The 19,564-nt window shown below is 48.3% G+C and overlaps 1 protein-coding gene across 6 annotated transcripts in view; it reads left to right on the top strand.

The window, feature by feature from the left end:
* Positions 1 to 14,797, top strand: part of ABCC6 (ATP binding cassette subfamily C member 6) — a 78,094-nt gene extending 63,297 nt beyond the window's left edge. For all 6 annotated transcript variants that reach the window (XM_009009159.5, XM_054242600.2, XM_002755895.6 and 3 more), the window contains 4 exons: positions 8,672 to 8,830; positions 8,908 to 9,074; positions 13,623 to 13,817; positions 14,158 to 14,797. In XM_009009159.5, coding sequence (XP_009007407.4) covers positions 8,672 to 8,830; positions 8,908 to 9,074; positions 13,623 to 13,817; positions 14,158 to 14,266 — 630 coding nt within the window. In that variant the 3' untranslated portion in view covers positions 14,267 to 14,797. The remainder of the gene's footprint in view (positions 1 to 8,671; positions 8,831 to 8,907; positions 9,075 to 13,622; positions 13,818 to 14,157) is intronic.
* Positions 14,798 to 19,564: the final 4,767 nt, after the last annotated feature.

The raw sequence follows: 19,564 nt of genomic DNA, 5'->3' as shown, positions 1-19,564 counted from the left end.
CAAACCTGCTTCCCTCTTGTGATTTCCTCATCCACCTTGGTGTCCCCAGATGAGGAAGCAACTCCCTGACTTTCTTCTTCCTTTAACATTAATTAACCCAGCACCTAATATGTGCTGGGCAGTGTGTTGAATGTTCCAAGTACATTTTCCACTTTGCACAAGTGGGTATTGGCTTTGCTGTGGGCGGCGTTGTGAAAATCACTTCATAGCTCTCAGTTTTCCCGTCTGTAAAATGAGGCTGGTAATACTCATCTTTGAGTTGTTGCAAAGTTTGAGTTAACAGATAAAAAATGGTTGGCTCATACAAAGTGCTCCAGAAATGTTTACTAATGCTTTTATTATTTGCATTTTTGCTCTCGCAACAAACACATAAGGGAGATGCTAGTGCTATCCCATTTTATAGAGGCCTCTTCAGGCCCCTTTACTGAATCCCTTTCCTCCCTCCCTCTGAAACTACAGAGGCTTCCTCCCTGTCCCCTCCTTGTCCCCAGTCCCCACTTCCTACTCTAGGTTTCCAGTGGATCCTGTCTCACCAGCTCCAGTCTGGTCTCTTGTGATTTTTAAAAATTAGATCTTATTTTTTAAATTATGCTTTAAGTTCTGGAGTCCATGTGCAGAACGTGCAGGTTTGTTCCATAGGTATACACGTGCCATGGTGGTTCGCTGCGTCCGTCACCCTGTCATCTACATTAGGTACATTAGGTATTTTTCCTAATGCTATTCCTCTCCTAGCCCCCCACCCCCTGACAGGCCCCTGTGTGTGATGTTCCGCTCCCTGTGTCCATGCATTCTCATTGTTCAACACCCACTTAGGAGTGGGAACAGGCAGTGTTTGGTTTTCTGTTCTTTTGTCAGTTTGCTGAGAATGATGGTTTCCAGCTTTATCCATGTCCCTGCAAAAAAACATGAACTCATCATTTTTTATTGCTGCATAGTATTCCATGGTGTATATGTGCCACATTTTCTTTTTCCAGTCTATCATTGATGGGCATTTGGGTTGGTTCCTAGTCTTGGCTGTTGTGAACAGTGCCACAGTAAATATACGTGTGCATGTTTTTATAGTAGAAGGATTTGTAATCCTTTGGGTATACACCCAGTAATGGGATTGCTGGGTCAAATGGTATTTCTAGTTCTAGGTCCTTGAGAAATCACCACACTGTTTTCCACAATGGTTGAACTAATTTACACTCCCACCAACAGTGTAGAAGTGTTCCTATTTCTCTACATCCTCTCCAGCATCTGTTGTCTCCTGATTTTTTAATGATCGCCATTCTAACTGGCATGAGATGGTATCTCAATGTAGTTTTCATATGCATTTCTCAATGACCAGTGATGATGAGCTTTTATTCACATGTTTATTGGCCACATAAATGTCTTTTGAGAAGTGTCTGTCTGTATCCTTGGCCCACTTTTAGATGGGGTTTTTTCTTGAAAATTTGTTTGTTTGTAGATTCTGGATATTAGCCCTTTGTCAGATGGGTAGATTGCAAATTTTTTTCCCTTCTGTTGCTTGCTGGTTCACTCTAATGATAGGTTCTTTTACTGTGCAGAAGCTCTAAAGTTTAAATAGATCCCCTATGTCTATTTTGGCTTTTGTTGTTCTAGTCATGAAGTCCTTGCCCATGCCTATGTCCTGAATGGTATTGCCTAGCTTTTCTTCTAGAGTTTTTATGGTGTTAGGTCTTACGTTTAATCCCTCTGGAGTTAATTTTTATATAAGGTGTAAGGAAGGATTCAGTTTGAGCTTTCTGCATATGGCTAAGCCAGTTTTTCCAACATCATTTGTTAAATAGGGAATCCTTTCCCCATTGCTTTTGTCAGGTGTGTCAAAGATCCGATGGTTATGCATGTGTGGAGTTACTTCTGAGGCCTCTGTTCTATTCCATTGGTCTGTATCTCTGTTTTGGTACCAGTACTATGCTGTTTTTATTACCATAACCTTGTAGTACAGTTTGAAATCAGGTAGCATGATGCCTCCAGCTTTGTTTTTTTTCTGCTTAGGATTGTCTTGGCTATGCAGGCTCTGTTTTGGTTCCATATGAAGTTTAAGGTGGGTTTTTTTTTTTTTTCCCCAATTCTGTGAAGAATGTCAATGGTAGCTTGATGAGATAGCATTGAATCTATAAATTACTTTGGGCACTATGGCCATTTTCACAATACTGATTCTTCCTAACCATGAGCATGGAATGTTTTTCCATCTCTTTGTGTCCTCTCTATTTCATTGAGCAGTGGTTTGTAGTTCTCCTTGAAGAGGTCCTTCACATCCCTTGTTAGTTGTATACCTAGTATTTTGTTCTCTTTGTAGCAATTGTGAATGGGAGTTCATTCATGATTTGGCTCTCTGTCTGTTACGGTGTATAGGAATGCTAGTGATTTTTGCACATTGATTATGTATCCTGAGACTTTGCTGAAGTTGCTTATTGCTTAAGGAGATTTTGGGCTGAGGCAATGGGGTTTTCTAAATATACAATCATGTCATCTGCAAATAGAAACAATTTAACTTCCTCTTTTCCTAATTGAATACCCTTTAATTGTTGTGGGCAGAACTTAAAATATTATGTGGAATAGCAGTGGTGAGAGAGGGCATCCTTGTCTAGTGCCAGATTTCAAAGGGAATGCTTCCAGTTTTTGCCTGTTCAGTATGATATTGGCTGTGGGTTTGTCATAAATAGCTCTTATTATTTTGGGATATGTTCCATCAATACCTACTTTATTGAGACTTTTTACCACAAAGTGCTGTTGAATTTTGTCAAAGGCCTTCTCTGCATCTATTGAGATGATCATGTGGTTTTTGTCTTTGGTTCTGTTTATATGATGGGTTATGTTTATATATTTGCATATGTTGAACCAGCCTTGCATCCCCAGGATGAAGCTGATTTGATCATGATGGATAAGCTTTTTGATGTGCTGTTGGATTCGGTTTGCCAGTATTTTATGGAGGATTTTTGCATTAATGTTCATCATGGATATTGACCTGAAATTTTCTTTTTCAATTATGTCTCTGCCAGGTTTTGGTATCAGGATGATGTTGGTCTCAAAATGAGTTAGGGAGGATTCTGTCTTTTTGTATTGTTGGGAATAGTTCAGAAGGATGGTCCCAGCTCCTCTTTGTACCTCTGGTAGAATTCGGCTGTGAACTCATCTGGGCCTGGACTTTGTTTTCGGTTGGTAGGCTATTAATTGCTGCCTCAATTTCAGACCTTGTTTGGTGTATTCAGCGATTCAGCATCTTCCTGGTTAGTTTGGGAGGGTGAAAGTGTTCAGGAATTTATCCATTTCTTCTAGATTTACTGGTTTATTTGCATAGAAATATTTGTAGTAATCTCTAATGGTAGTTTGTATTTCTGTGGGATCAGTGGTGACATCCCCTTTATCATTTTTTATTGCATCTATTTGATTCTTCTCTCTTTCCTTCTTTATTAGATCAGTTAGTGGTCTATTTTGGTTTTTTTTAAAAAGCTGCTGAATTTATTGATTTTTTTTTTTTTGAGGGTTTGTGTCTGTCTCCTTCAGTTCTGCTCTGATCTTAGTTATTTCCTGTCTTCTGCTAGCTTTTGAATTTGTTTGCTCTTGCTCCTCTAGTTCTTTTAATCATGGCATTAGGGTGTTGATTTTAGATTTTTCCTCATTTCTCTTTTGGGCATTTAGTGTTATAAATTTCCCTCTAGACAATGCTTTAACTGTGTCCCAGAGATTCTGGTATGTTGTGTCTTCATTCTTAGTGGTTTCAAAGAACATCTTTATTTCTGCCTTCATTTTATTATTTATCCAGTACTCATTCAGGAGCAGGTTGTTCAGTTTCCATGTAGTTGTGTGGTTTTGAGTGAGTTTCTTAATCCTGAGTTCTAATTTGATTGCACTGTGGTCTGAGAGACTATCATGATTTCCATTCTTTTGCATTTGCTAAGGAGCATTTTACTTCCAATTATGTGGTAAATTTTAGAATAAGTGTGATGCGGTGCTGAGAAAAACATATATTCTGTGGATTTGGAATGGAGAGTTCTGTAGATGTCTATTAGGACTGCTTGGTCCAGATCCAAGTTCAAGCCCTGGATATCCTTGCTAATTTTCTGTCTTGATCTAGTGTTGACAGTGAGTGCTAAAGTGTCCCACTACTATTGTAGGGAAGTCTAAGTTTCTTTGTAGGTCAGTAAGAACTTGTTTTATGTATCTGGGTGCTCCTGTATGGGGTGCGTGTATGTGTGTGTGTGTGTGTGTATATATATATGTATGTTAGCTTTTCTTGTTGCATTGATCCCTTTACCATTATGTAACGCCCTTCTTTGTCTCTTTTGATCTTTGTTGGTTTAAAGTCTATTTTATCAGACACTAGGATTGCAACTCCTGCTTTTTTTTTGCTTTCCATTTGTTTGGTAAATCTTCTTCCATCCCTTTGAGCCTGTATCTTTGCACCTGAGATGGGTCTTCTGAATACAGCACACCCATGGGTCTTGACTATCCAGTTTGCCAGTCTGCATCTTATGATTGGGGCATTTTAGCCCATTTACATTTAAGATTTATTATTATGTATGAATTCAATGCTGCCATGTTGACACTAGCTGGTTGTTCTGCCTGTTAGTTAATGCAGTTTCTTCATAGTGTTGATGGTCTTTATAGTTTGGTATGTTTTCACCGTGGCTGGCACTGGTTGTTCCTTTCTATGTTTAGTGCTTCCTTCAGGAGCTTTTGTAAGGCAGGCCTGGTGGTGATGAAATCTCTCAGCAGTTGCTTGTCTGTAAAGGATTTTATTTCTCCTTCACTTCTGAAGCTTAGTTTGGCTGGATATGAAATTCTGGGTTGAAAATTCTTTTCTTTAAGGATGTTGAATATTGGCCCCCACTTTCTTCTGGCTTGTAGAGTTTCTGCTAAGAGATCTGCTGTGAGTCTGATGGGCTTCCCTTTGTAGGTAACCCAACCTTTCTCTCAGTCTGCCCTTAGCATTTTTTTTTCTTCATTTGAATCCTGGTGAATCTAACAATTATGTGTCTTGGGGTTGCTCTTCTTGATGAATATCTTTGTGTGTTCTATTTCCCGAATTTGAATGTTGGCCTGCCTTGCTAGGTTGGAGAGGTTCTCCTGGATGATATCCTGAAGAGTGTTTTCCAACTTGATTTCATTCTCTCCATCACTTTCGGATACACTGATCAAATGTAGATTTGGTCTATTCACATAATCCCATATTTCTTGGAGGCTTTGTTCATTTGTTTTCACTTTTTTCTCTCATCTTGCCTTTTTGTTTTATTTCATTGAGTTGATCTTCAATCTCTGATAGCCTTTCTTCTGCTTGGTCGATTCGATTATTGAAACTTGTGTATGCTTCACAAAGTTCTCGTGGTGTTTTTCAGCTCCAGCAAGTCATCTGTGTTAGTCTCTACACTCGTTATTCTAGTTAGCATTTCATCTCAACTTTTTCAAGGTTTTTAGTTTCCTTGCATTGGGTTAGAACATGCTCCTTTAGCTTGGAGAAGTTTGTTATTACCCACTTTCTGAAGCCTCTTCTGTCAATTTGTCACACTCATTCTCCATCCAGTTTTGTTCCCTTTCTGGTGAGGAGTTGTGATCCCTTGGAGGAGGAGGGGCGTTCTGGTTTTTGGCAATTTCCATTTTGTGGTGGTTTCTTCCCGTCTTTGTGGATTTATCTACCTTTGGTCTTTGAAGTTGGTGACTTTTGGATGGGGTCTCTGAGTGGTTGTCCTTTCTGTTGATGCTTCTTTTTGTTAGAAGGAAAACTAACAGGCCTCTCTGCTGTAGGTCCACTCTTAACCCTGCTTGCCTGGAAACCACCCCTAGGGGCTGCAGAGCAGCAAAGATTGCTGCCTGTTCCTTCCTCTGGTAGCTTCCTCTCAGAAGGGTACCCACCAGATGACAGCCATAGCTCTCCTGTATGAGGTGTCTCCCAGTCAAGATAAACGGGGTCAGGGAACCACTTGAGGAGGCAGTCCGTCCCTTATCAGAGCTCAAGCACTGTGCTGGGAGATCCATGCTCCCTTCAGAGCTGCTGGGCAGGGACATTTAAGTCTGCTAAAGCTGAGCCCACAACTTCCCCTTGTCCCAGGTGCTCTGTCCCAGGAAGGTTGGGCCTTTATTTATAAGTCCCTGATGAGCTGCTGCCTTTTTTCAGAGATGCCCTCCCCTGCAAGAAGGGAGTCTAGTGACAGTCTAGTGGCCTTGCTGAGCTGCTGTCGGCTCTGCCCAGTTGCTGTGTAAATTTCCTTGTGAGTTTGTCTACACAGGCAGCAACCATGGCAGACGCCCCTCCCCCTGCCAAGCTCGAATGTCCCAGGTTGAGCTCAGACTGCTGTGCTGGCTGTGAGAATTTCAAGCCAGTGGATCTTAGCTTGCTGCTCTTCTTGGGGAGTGGGATTGACCAAGCCATATCACTTGTCTCTGTGGCTAGAGCCCCCTTTTTCAGGGGAATGAGCGGGGCTGGCTGCCTGGCTGGCATTCCACATGCCACTGGGGTATGAGAGAGAAAAAATCTGCAGCCAAAATGGCCACCCCATTTTGTGCTGGAAACTTGGGACACTGGTGTTCTAGGCACTGGAGAGAATCTCGTGGTCTGCAGGTTGTGAAGAATGTGGGAAAAGTGCAGTATCTGAGCCACAGTGTAGGGAACTGTTCCCAATGGCTTCCCTTGGTGAGGAGAGGGAGTTCTCTGGCCTCTTGTGCTTCCCAGGTGAGGCGACACCCCGCCCTGCTTCGGCTTGCTGTCCTTGGGCTGCACCCACTGTCTCATCAGTCCCAATGAAATGAACCTGGTACTTCAGTTAGAAATTCGGAGATCACTTGTCTTTTGGGTTGCTCTCGCTGGGAACTGCTGACTGGAGCTCTTCCTATTTGGTCATCTTGGTGGAAAACTTTTTTTTTCTGAGACAGAGTCTCACTCTGTCACCCAGGCTGGAGTGCAGTGGCACTGTCTGCTCACTGCAAACTCTGCCTCCCAGGTTCAAGTAATTCTCCGGCCTTAGCTTCCCGAATAGCGGGGATTACAGGTGCACACCACCATGCCTGGCTAATTTTTGTATCTTTAGTACAGACTAGGTTTTACCATGTTGGCCAGGTTGGTCTCGAACTCCTGACCTCAAATGATCCACCTGCCACGGGCTCCCAAAGTGCTGGGATTACAGGCATGCCACCATGCACAGCCATCCTCTGATCTTTATCAGCGTGACTGTGACACTGCATGTCATTCCCCTGCTCAAAACCTTCTAGTAGTTCCAGCTTCTCCTGGGCTAAAGTCTGAATTCCTGAGCTTGGTATTCAAGGGTCTGCCTAGCCCAGGTCCTGCCCCCACCTACTCTTTCATTGCTCTGCCAAGGCTTAGCCAGTGTTGTGGAGGAGCTGCGTCTCTGCCAGGGGGCACGTGGTGCCATGAGCTCCATAAGCTTCTAATTTTGGAAGCCCACTTGGTGGGTTCGTTACCTGGAGCATTCGCCTCCCTTGAACTCCTATTCATCCTTCAAGCTTCCATGCAACTATCTCCTCCTCTGCGAGGCCTTCTCTTTTTACCGCTATCAAATCCCAGGCAGCAGGAGCAGCACCGCCCTGCTTCCCTGAATTGCCACAGGTCCAGAGCTTGGTAATAAACAGTGTTGTTGGTGGGGTGCTGGGTCTTACACCTGCAATCCCAGCATTTTGGGAGGCCAAGGTGGGCAGATAACTTGAGGCTAGGACTATGAAACCAGCCTGGCCAACATGGTAAAACCCCATCTCTACTGAAAATACAAATACCAGCCAAGCATGGTGGCAGGAACCTGTAGTCCAAGCTACTCAGGAGGCTAAGGCAGGAGAATCCCTTGGCCCTGGGAGGTAGAAGTTGTAGTGAGCCAAGATCACGCAAATACACTCCAGCCCGGGTGACAGAGCAAGACTCTGTCTCAAAGATGAATAAATCAATCAATAAAAAGAGCATCGTTCATCATACTGTATTACATTTACTCAATTGCACTGTTTCCTAGACGAGAGGATGGCACATTGGAGCTAGGACTCTTTAATTCCTTTACTTTTGGTGCTGTACGTGTGCCTGGCATACTGTGGGGTGACCCACATGTTTCAGTCATTTATTAAACAAATAATGTTGAACCCCACCTTGTGTCAGACACTGGGGATGCAATAGTAGCAAGAGAGATAAAGATGGACGATGGGTAACAGATGGGAGATGGATAAGAGAATGGATACATGGATAGGATGGACGAATGAGAGAAAAAAGTGAATGAAAGGATTAATAAATTGATGAATAGAGGAGGAGAGATGGAATGGGGTAGAAGAATCAGAGAGGGATGGGACGGAAGAATGAGAGAGAGAGAGGGATGGGATTGGGGATGGGTGGGAAAAAGGATGACAGAGGGATGGATGAATGCCTGGATCGGGTGGGGGAGTAGAAATGACAAGAGCTGATGGAGAGGTGTAAATAGAAGGATGAGGAAAGACAGAGGAACTAAAGGATGGATGGGGAGAAAGATGGGAGAGAGATATCAGGTAAGGGGAAGACAGAGAAGAATGCAGATGGAAGACTGGATGGATTGATGGGTGGATATACAGAAAGGTAGATGATGGAAGGGGGGTCTTTACACAGTGAGGGATGGGCAGACAGATCCTGGGCATAGTGGAAACATAACTCCAAAAATGCCCATGGACCCTCCAGTCAGACCAGGGCTTTCCTCCTGGGCAGGTGGGCATCGTTGGCAGGACAGGGGCTGGAAAGTCCTCCCTAGCCTGTGGGCTGCTGCGGCTCCAGGAGGCAGCTGAAGGCGGGATCTGGATCGATGGGGTCCCCATTGCCCACGTGGGGCTGCACACACTGCGCTCCAGGATTACCATCATCCCCCAGGTGAGGCCGGTTGCGGGGCGGGCAAAGGTGGGAGGCATGGTGGAGCCCTGCTCTGATCCACTGCCCCTCCCTGACAGGACCCCGTTCTGTTCCCTGGCTCTCTGAGGATGAACCTTGACTTGCTGGAGGAGCACTCGGATGAAGCTATCTGGGCAGCCCTGGAGACGGTGCAGCTCAAAGCTTTGGTGGCCAGCCTGCCCGGCCAGCTGCAGTACAAGTGTGCCGACCGAGGCGAGGACCTGAGGTATGGGCATCCCACCATGGCCGGGACCTACAGGGAGGCGGGGGAGAGGAGGGGATGGCCAGGCTCTCCCCAAGGGCCCTCAGGAAATGCCTCCCCTGGTAGGACTATTACTCTTACATGAATGAACACGTCTTTTTTGAGATAGTTTCATTGTTGTTGCCCAGGCTGGAGTGCAATGGCACGATCTATCTGCAACCTCCGCCTCCTGGGTTCAAGCGATTCTTCAGCCTTGGCTTCCTGAGTAGCTGGGATTACAGGGCACCTGCCACCACATCCGGCTAATTGTATTTTTAGTAGAGATGGGGTTTTGCCATGTTGGTCAGGCTGGTCTCAAACTGCCGACCTCATGATCTTCCCGCCTTGGCCTCCCAAAGTACTGGCATTACACGTGTGAGCCACCGCGCCCGGCCAACATGTCTCTTATCTGCAATTCCAAGCTCCAACACAGTCTCTGAATACCAAGATTTCCCCCCCTAAATTAGCCTTCCAAACTTATTTGCTGGTAAAAACCCAACCTCAACTGACATGGGGCTCCTGATAGCCTTTATTGCTCTTGCTCAGTATTCATTTTGCTATAAAAATATTGTTTGATATTGGGTGGTAACCTCACCATTCACTGGGACTGTAAGTAACATAGAATTTTTCTTTTTTTTTAATGTCAACTGTGGGTTGGGTGCTGTAGTTCATGCCTGTAATCCTAGCACTTTGGGAGGCTGAGGCAGGAGGATTGCTTGAGTCCAGAAGTTCAAGACTAGCCTGGGCAACATAGCAAGACCCCCATGTCTAGGACTACAGGCATGTATCACCATGCCTGGCTCATATTTTTTTTTCATAGTTACTTGGGAGCCTGCGGTGTGAGGAAAGCTTGAGCCAGGGATGCGAAGGTTACAGTCAGCTGAGATCATGCCACTGCACTTCAGCCTGGGTGACAGAGTGAGATCCTATCTCAAAAAAAAAAAAAAAAAAAGTTTGCAGGAGTGGTGGCTGACATCTGTAATCCCAGCACTTTGGGAGGCTGAGGTGGATGGAACACCTGAGGTCAGGAGTTCAAGACCAGCATGGTCAACATGGTGAAATCCCATCTCTACTAAAAATAAAAAAATTAGCTGGGAATGGTGGCAGGCACGCGTAGTCCCAGCTACTTGGGAGGCTGAGGTAGGAGAATTGCTTGAACCCAGGAGGTGGAGGTTGCAGTGAGCCAAGATCACACCGCTGCACTCCAGCCTGGGCTCCATCTCAACAACTAAAAATTGTGGGGAAAAATACACATAAAATTTACTATCTCAACTTTTGTTTTGGAGACAGAGTCTGGCTCTGGCACCCAGGCTGCAGTGCAGTGGTACAATCTCAGCTCATTGCAACTTCTGCCTCCCAGGCTCAAGCCTTCCTCCCACCTCAGCGTCCTGAGTAGCTGGGATTAGAGGTGTGAGCCACCACGCCCAGCTCATCTACTTCTGTAGAGACAGGGTTTCGCCATGTTGCCTAGGCCTCCCAAAGTTCTGGGATTACAGGTGTGAGCTGCCACGATGAGCCCATCTCACCCGTTTTTCAGTGTGCAGTTTCTGTAGTAATACATACATTCAGTTCCACGACAAAACTCAAACTCTGTACCCGTGAAACCCTAACTAACTCCCTGTGTCCCCCTCCCCAGCCCCTGGCCACAGGCATTTTACTTTTTTTTTTTGAAACAACAGTTTGACTCTTGTTGCCCAGGCTGGAGTGCAATGGCGTGCTCTCCGCTTACTGCAACCTCCGCCTCCTGGGTTCAAGTGATTCGCCTGGTTCAGCCTCCCAAGTAGCTGGGATTACAGACATGCACCACCACCCCCAGCTTATTTTGTATGTTTTAGTAGAGATGGAGTTTCTGTGTTGGTTAGGCTGGTCTCAAACTCCTGACCTCAGGTGATCCGTCCACCTTGGCCTCCCAAAGTGCTGAGTGTTAACCACGGTGCGCAGCCTCTACTTTCTGTATCTCTAAGTGTGACTACTCTGGGTGAAAGTGGAATCATAGTATCTGTCTTTCGTGACTGCCTTGTTTCACGTAGCATGATGCCCTCGAGTTTCATCCATGGTGTAGCACTGTCAGATTCCCTTCCTTTTTTTTTTTTTGAGATGGAGTTTCGCTGTTGTTACCCAGACTGGAGTGCAATGGCACGATCTCGGCTCACCACAACCTCTGCCTTCTGGGTTCAAGCAATTCTTCTGCCTCAGCCTCCCGAGTAGCTGGGACTACAGGTGCGCACCACCATGCCCAGCTAATTTTTGTATTTTTAGTAGAGACGGGGTTTCACCTTGTTGACCAGGATGGTCTCGATCTCTTGACCTTGTGATCCACCCGCCTCGGCCTCCCAAAGTGCTGGGATTATAGGCGTGAGCCACCGTGCTCGGCTGTTTCCCTTCCTTTTTAAGGCTGAATCCTTTTCCATTACAGGGATAGACCATATTTTGCTTATCCATTTATCTGCCAGTAGGTACCCAGGCTCTTTCCACCTTTTAGCCACTTTGAATAATGTCACTATGAACATAGTTGTACAGGTATATGCCTTTAAAAAAACCAAGTTGGCCAGGTGCATTGGCTCACCCCTGTAATCCCAGCACTATGGGGGGCTGAGGTAGGCAGTTGAGACCAGTCTGACCAATATGGTGAAGCTGCGTCTCTACTAAAAATACAAAAATTAGCCAGGTGTGGTGGCAGGTGCCTATAATCCCCACTACTCAAGAGGCTGAGACATTGAGGCAGGAGAATCGCTTGAACCCAGGAGGCAGTGGCCGCAGTGAGCTGAGATCGCGCCACTGCAATCCAGCCTGGGCAACAGAGCAAGACTCCCTCTCAAAACAAAACAAGGTGTTCAGGATTTATAAACCCCTCTGACCCTGAGGGTGTCAGAAGGGCTCACAGTAGGCAGTAATTTCCAGCACTAGAGAGGCAGCATTGCTTGATGGGTGAGAGGATACACAGGTGACAGACTGCCGGGGCTCAAACCCAGGCCCCCCACTTGCCAGCTCTAGGATCTTGGGCAACTTACCCACCTCTTGTGCCTCAGTTTCTCATCTGCAAAGTGGAAATAGCACCCACCTACTTTGCAAGGAGTGAGTTATGTGCACAAAGTTGTTGCCACAGTGCCAGGCAGAGAGGAAACAGTAAGTACTCATTACAGTCTTCAGAGTCACCCTGCTGATGATGTCATTTCAGAGTTGGAATTGGAGGCCTGAGCCTTGCCTGAGGTCACACAGCTTGTAAGTAGTGAGGTCGGGACAAGACCCAGGCCCTCTAACGCCTGTGTGACCATAGTGGGTTCTGATTGTCTAAAGGTATGCTTTAGATGTTTTGTGGAAGGGTTTATTATGTAAGACAGCCATGCGGGGTCCCAGGGCCCGGTTCCCACCTGGGTCAGGGACTCACTGGCCTCATGACCTGGAATCTCAACTCCTCCACTTGTAATTAGAGGATGCGACTCCATGCCAAGGGCTTACTCTGTGACAAGCCCACACATTTTTACATGACTTGTCTTCACAATTCAGTGGGGGGGATCCACAGACTCTGGAGTCAGAGGACTTGGGTTCAAATTAGGGACCCACCACTAGCTTGAGATCTTGGTCAAGCCACTGAGCTTCTCTGTATCCATGTCCTCTTTCAGAAGAGAACAATAATACCTTCCTTTGTGGACATAAGGAGGGTTGAGTCAGCATATATACAGGCATTTACAGTGTGTCTGGTACAAGGTGAAGATGCAGAAATAGAAAGAGCTATAGACAGGCCAGGTGCGGTGGCTGATGCCTGGAATCCCAAGTCCCACCCGCGTGTTGTACACGTGTACATTTAAGGCCCGCTTGACAGCAGCCTGGACTGTCTTAGGAAGAGCGTAGATTGTATTCTGGAAGCAGTGGTGGGTCATCGTAGGTTTGTTGGCAAGGGCAGGACTGAGGTCAAAGCTGTGCTTTCGCTGTTGGAGGAAATGTCAATTAGTGCAGTGTTACGGAAAACATGAGGATTTCTCAAAAAAAACGAACTACAACTACCAGGGCGCGGTGGCTCACGCCTGCAACCCCAACTTTGGGAGGACAAGGCGGGTGCATCACCTCAGGTCAGGAGTTTGAGACCAGCCTGGACAAAATGGTGAAACCCTGTCTCTACTTAAAAAATAGAAAAAAATTAGCCTGGTGTGGTGGCGCATGCCTGTTAATTCCAGCTACTTGGGAGGCTGAGGCAGGAAAATCGCTTGAAGCGGGAGGTAGAGGTTACAGTGAGCCGAGATTGTGCCACTGTACTCCAGCCTGGGTGACAGAGCGAAATTCCATCTCAAAAAAAAGGCCATCAACAGAAAACAATCAAATATTCATTTCACAGGAGGGAAACCTGAGACAAAGCATTTGAATGACCTGCCCATAGTCGGCCTGCTCAAAGCTGGCAGGAAGGGATTCCTATCAGCTCTGCAGCCTGCAGACCCCGTGTATGGGGATGTCTGAACACAGGCACCTCACTCCTGCACGCACTCTCAGACCTGTTTCTGGGCACACATCCCACCTAATTGTCCCACTCATTCCCAGTGTGGGCCAGAAACAGCTCCTGTGTCTGGCGCGTGCTCTTCTCCGGAAGACCCAGATCCTCATCCTGGATGAGGCTACGGCTGCTGTGGACCCGGGCACGGAGCTGCAGATGCAGGCCACACTCGGGAGCTGGTTTGCACAGTGCACCGTGCTGCTCATCGCCCACCGCCTGCGCTCCGTGATGGACTGTGCCCGGTAAAGCCCCCGCCCCGGCCAGACCTCACGGCAGCTCTGCAGTGGGGTCGGTGGGTGGGGGGAGTGGAGGCAGTCCTGGGCCACTGGCTCCAGGTTAGAGCTGGAAGGGCCCTGAATGGGGCCAGAGCAGGAGGAATGCCCGAGAACACCCGCCAAGCAGGAAGGCTGCCCAAGGACATGTGCCCAGCACACGCTTTCAACCCAGCTGCGAGGGTCTGGGAGTGCGCAGAAAGCTGGAGGTCTATGGAGAAAACCTCAGTGCAGACACACAGGGCTCTCACAGCTGCTGAGAGCCTGGGCTGCTGTGCAAAAAGCCTTTCTGTCTCCCTCTCCCCCGTAGGGTTCTGGTCATGGATAAGGGGCAGGTGGCAGAGAGGGGCAGCCCAGCCCAGCTGCTGGCCCAGAAGGGCCTGTTTTACAGGCTGGCCCAGGAGTCAGGCCTCGTCTGAGCCAGGCTCCTCAACCGTCCCCCACGCCACTGGGCCAGCCCACAGAGCCTGCAGTGCTGGAGATGGAAGTGGTCCCGGGGTCATCGACAGCTCCACGCGATGATGAGTCTAGACCTGTTTTTGCTCTCTGGGAGGAAAATGGCAGAGAAAGTGGCCGATGATCACACAGCACCAATGCTGGAAGGACCTAGCAATACACAGATCAAATCACCTGCAGCCCGTGTCAACAGTGACCCTCAGCCCTGGCTGAGCCCTGGACTCACCTGAGGACTCAAGCACCTGCCCAGGCTCACCCTAGACCCTTAAATCAGAATCCCTGGGGCTGGGGACTGCAATGGTGTGTGTACGTCTTACAAAGTAAGTTCTATTTTCAGATAATCCTAGATTCACATGCAGTTAAAGGAAACGATATCGAGAAATTCAGGTACTTGTTACCCCATTTCTGCCAACGGCAACATCTTGCTAACTCTAGAGTATCACCACCAGGGAATTGCCATCAACACACCAGTCTTGCTCGGATTTCCCATTTGACTTGTGTGTTTGTGTGTATTTTGGTCCATGCAGTTTCATCACACACGTAGGCTTGTGAATCCACACCATGGTGAGGATATGGAAGAGCCACTATTTTCCGACCACACCATCTCCTGCCCCAGAGACCATGCTCTGCCCCCAGTTTTGTGCATATATAGATAAATCTATATATTTTTTGAGACAGTCTCACCCTGTGGGCCAGGCTGGAGTGCAGTGGCACAATCTCGGCTTACTGCAGCCTCCATATCCTGAGTTCAAGTGATTCTTGTGCCTCAGCCTCCCGTAGTAGTTGGGGTTACAAGCGTGTGCCACCATGCCCAGCTAACTTTTTTGTATTTTTTAGTAGAGAGGTTTCGCCATATTGGCCAGGCTGGTCTTGAACTCCTGGCCTCAAGTGATCCACCCTCCTTGGCCTCCCAAGGTGTTGGGATTACAGGCATTAGACACTGCGCCTGGCTGAGCTTGTTATATAATTGTAAAGCTGCCCCATAGGATTCCAGAGTGCAGCCAGGACAGAACTACAGCCCCAACATCTCTGCTCCTCCTCCCCCACTGGCAATGAGCTCCAGGGACACAAAAGCCTGGTCCCCCCATGCCAAGCATGGGCCCTCTCCACTCATGAGCAAGTCAAATGTGCGTCTTCCATGTCTAAAACAACAGACGAGCCAGGACTACTCGGCCCTCAAGTAGTCCTGTAATCCCAGCTACTTGGGAGGTTGAGGTGGGAGAATTTGCCGAGGACTTGGTGCATTTCCTTTGTTTTGAGAGTGTTTTGCTCTGTCGCTCAGGCTGGAGTGCAGTGGCGCAATCTCAGCTCACTGCAACCTCCACCTCCCAGGCTCAAGCAATTCTCCCACCTCAACCTCCCAAGTAGCTGGGATTACAGGTGCCCGCCACCATGCCCAGCTAATTTTTGTATTTTTAGCAGAGGTGGGGTTTCACCATGTTGACCAGGCTGATCTCCAACTCCTGACCTCAGGTGATCTGCCCGCCTCAGTCTCCCAAAGTGCTGGAATTACAGGCATGAACCACCACACCTGGCGGATGTGTTTCTTACATGTGGTTGCTAAAGACCAAATTCCAGCTTCCTGGGGGCACCCCAGCAACCATCAGAACACCTGGAGTGTTTCTGTTCACCATTCCGCTCCAGATGCTGCTGACATCCACAGGCCGGACCCCGCTGAGACTTGCTGTAACCCAGGGTGGCCAATGCACAGCTCCTTGCATTCCTCACACATTACTTTCTTTTCGAGACAGAGTCTTACTCCGTTACCCAGGCTGAAGCCCAGTGCCATGATCTCAGCTCACTGCAACCTCTGCTTCCCAGGTTCAAGTGATTCTCCTGCTACAGCCTGCTGAGTAAGTAGCTGAGATTATAGACATTCACCACGACACCCAGCTAATTATTTTTGTATTTTTACTAGAGCTGGAGTTTCACCATGTTGGCCAGGGTGGTCTTGCACTCCTGACATCAGGTCATCCGCCACCCCCCCCCACCAACCTTCCAAAGTGCTAGGATTATAGCTGTGAACCGCTATGCCCAGCTGCCTCACACCTGTTTCTGACAGCGGTCAGAATACTAACATTGGACTCACCAAACCAGCTTCGGTCACCAGGAAAGAGGAACCACGTTTAATACAGCCAAGCTTAAGGCCACAGAGAGATCGCTGGGGAGGGAGGGCAGCGAGAGACAACAGCTAACTCCCTTGATCCTAACTTGACACTAGCCAGGGCGTCTCGCTCACCTCGTGGCACTGCTACAAGGATAACCTAAGTTAATACATGGATTTGAGTGTGTGGAAGCAGAGAAGGCAATACCCTAGGCTTTCTCAACCTTAGCATTACTGACACGTCGGGCCACAAAGTGCTGTGCAGACACGTCCTGCACACTGTAGGATGGTCAGCAGCGTCCCTGGCCTCTTCTTCACTAGATGCCAGTAACATCCTCCTCATACCACCACCAGAGTTGTGACAGAGCATCTTCAGACACTGCCCCACATCCCCTGGGGAGTCAAAACCACCTGGTTGGGCCAGACACAGTAACTCACACAGTAACACACATAATCACGCTTTGGGAGGACGAGGTAGGCCGATCACTTAAGGTCAGAAGTTCGAGACCAGCCTTCCTAACATGGTGAATCCCTGGCTCTACCAAAAATATAAAAATTAGCTGGGTGTGATGGCAGGCTCTAGTAAGCCCAGCCACTCGGGAGGCTGAGGTAGGAGAATCGTTAAAACCCAGGTGGAGGAGCCTGCAATGAACTGAGATCATGCCACTGCACTCCAGCCTAGGAGGCTGTCCGAAAAAATAAACCCCAAACAGACCCACTTGGTTGAGAATCCCCGGTCTAACCTGCCCCACTGCCATCCATCGTCCACAGATACTTGGGCGGTGGCTGTGCTGGTGCCAGGCAGAGCAGGGAGGCAGGGACTCCACCTTTTCTTGAGGACACAGGGGCTGCTCCATCCATCTGGTCAAGGGACTTTCTGATGGCCCATCCTGACAGAGGGTTTTGTGATGCCTCATTTGGCCTGGAGTAATCTAAATCTAGATGGAAATGCAGCTTCTACCTCCTTCAGAGTGAGGCAGAGAGTCGGCAGTCTTCACCTGCCCCGAGTCATGCCCACACAGCTGCGGACCAACAACTCCCTACTCCTAACTCCATTTCACAGGTGAGGAAACTGAGGCTCGAGGAGTCGACATGACTTCACAACTCCTCCCAAGTGGATGACCTAGTTAGTAAGGACAGAGTGGGGATCTGCTTCTGAGTCTAATGCCAGAGTCATTGCACCGGGCACATGTGTGCTGTAGACAAAGGAAGGGCAGCAGATGCAGCCTTTGTCTTTTCTCTGCCTGGAGCTGAGCCCCCTGACAGCCTTGCAGAGTGACCCCAGGCAGGGGCTGCCGTGTGGGCGTTTGGCAAACTCAGCTGGGCATGAGGCAGGGCCACCAGACCCTCTTTTCTAGGACATGTGCCAGGGAGCAGAGTGTGGGCCACGGGCGGCTGGCACGTGGGAACTGTTGCCTGCCAGTCTGCTAATGAGGCTGCTGGCCAGCCTGCACCACAGCTGCCTGGAGATGTGCCAGCAGGACTGCCCGGGCTCTGGCCAGCAGCGCCTGGCTGGCAGGTGGAACACGAGTTAGATCCAGCAAGGCTGTGGACCTCCTCCCTCAGTCAATGCCTGCACCCAGTAGGCTCTTCAAACTCAACTCTGTCCACATTGCCACTGCAAACACCAAACTACCTGCACCTGACACTGCTCTAAATGCCTGCCACACACTCACCCAGCAGACCTGGGGAGGAAGCCACCATCACTGGGCCCCTCAACAGGATGCTTTGATAAGGAAGGTCCCACCATCAGGCCCTTTTAGCAGATGAGAAAGCAGAGCGTGAGCAGTGTGTCTGCACCAGTGGTCTGGCTTCAAAGCCTGTGTCCTCACCACCAGGCTACCTTGCCCCTTTTTCTTTAAAAAAAAAAAAAAAAAAAAAAAAAATTACAGGCAGGAGCCACTCCATCCGGTCAATACTGCTAATTCTAATGATCACAACTTCACCAGCTTCTCACTGGGCACCTTCATATTCCGGTTCCTAACGCAAGCCAATGGCTTCATTCAGGCATGAGCCACCACGCCTGGCGATACTACCCATTCTCATGGTTATGACCTTACTAGCCTTTCACTAGTCACCTTCATACTCTGTGGTTCCCAGTGCACGCCAGTGGTTTCAGTCGGGTGTGAGTCACCACACCCAGACAATACCACTCGTTCTAATGGTCACCACCTCACCCACCTTCTCTGGACACCTTTGTACACCACAGTCCCTAGTGCAAGCCAACAATTTCAAACAGGGACAGCAAGGCTTGAGGAAACACGTGGCAGCGCTAGAATGTTCCATGTGCACATATACTCGGTACATGGTTTTAGGAGTGGGAGAAATGGTGTGCTTTCCAAATGTAAGGAACGTTCCTTACTGCCCAGATTCACCCAGTTTGAAGCTAGAAACCAAACACTCTAGTCTGACTACTCCACTACCCATAACTTAGGGACCACATCAATTAGGAAAGGGGGAAATACTTCTCTTCCGCCAACACTGCTCCGTTTCCGGCCTCCCACAGTGGTTGAGTGGGGGCCATGTGACTCATTTGGGCCAACAAGCTGTGAGTGGGATTCACTGCGTCAGTTCTGGTTTTAGACACAGAACTGGGGGGAGAGTTGTCCACTTTCTTCTCCCAATGTGGGGACCTGGAAGCCAGCCCTTGGGAGGCCATGTCATAAAACCAGGACAGTCTGGATCAGCTGTCACAGGGAAATCAGCTACCCTAGAGAGGCAGCTGACTCTCAAGAACCGCACGAGCAGGAAATAAAGCCTTGCCTGCATCTCCCAAGAGCTCACGGCGAATTTTACACTGCAGCATGGCCTTGCCTCTCTGGACTGACCAAGGGATTTTCAGGCCAGCCACGGTGGCGCTCGCCCGTCATCCCAGCACTTCGGGAGGTTCAGGTGGGCAGATCCCTTGAGCCCAGGAGTTTAAGACCAATCTGGGTAACACGGCAAGACTGTCTCTATAAAAAATTTTAACAATTAGCCAGGCATGGTGGCACATGACTGTAGTCTCAGCTACTCTGGAGGCCGAAGCAGGAAGATTCTTTGAACCCAGGAGGCTGAGGCCGCCGTGAGCTATGATTGTGCCACTGTACACCAGCCTGGGCAACAGAGTGAGACCCTGTCTCTAGGAAAAAAAAGCAGGAGGCAGGATTTTTCAAGG

This window comes from Callithrix jacchus, chromosome 12 (assembly GCF_049354715.1).
Source record: "Callithrix jacchus isolate 240 chromosome 12, calJac240_pri, whole genome shotgun sequence".
NCBI lineage: Eukaryota > Metazoa > Chordata > Mammalia > Primates > Cebidae > Callithrix > Callithrix jacchus.
This window is presented reverse-complemented; position numbering and strand designations above follow the sequence as displayed.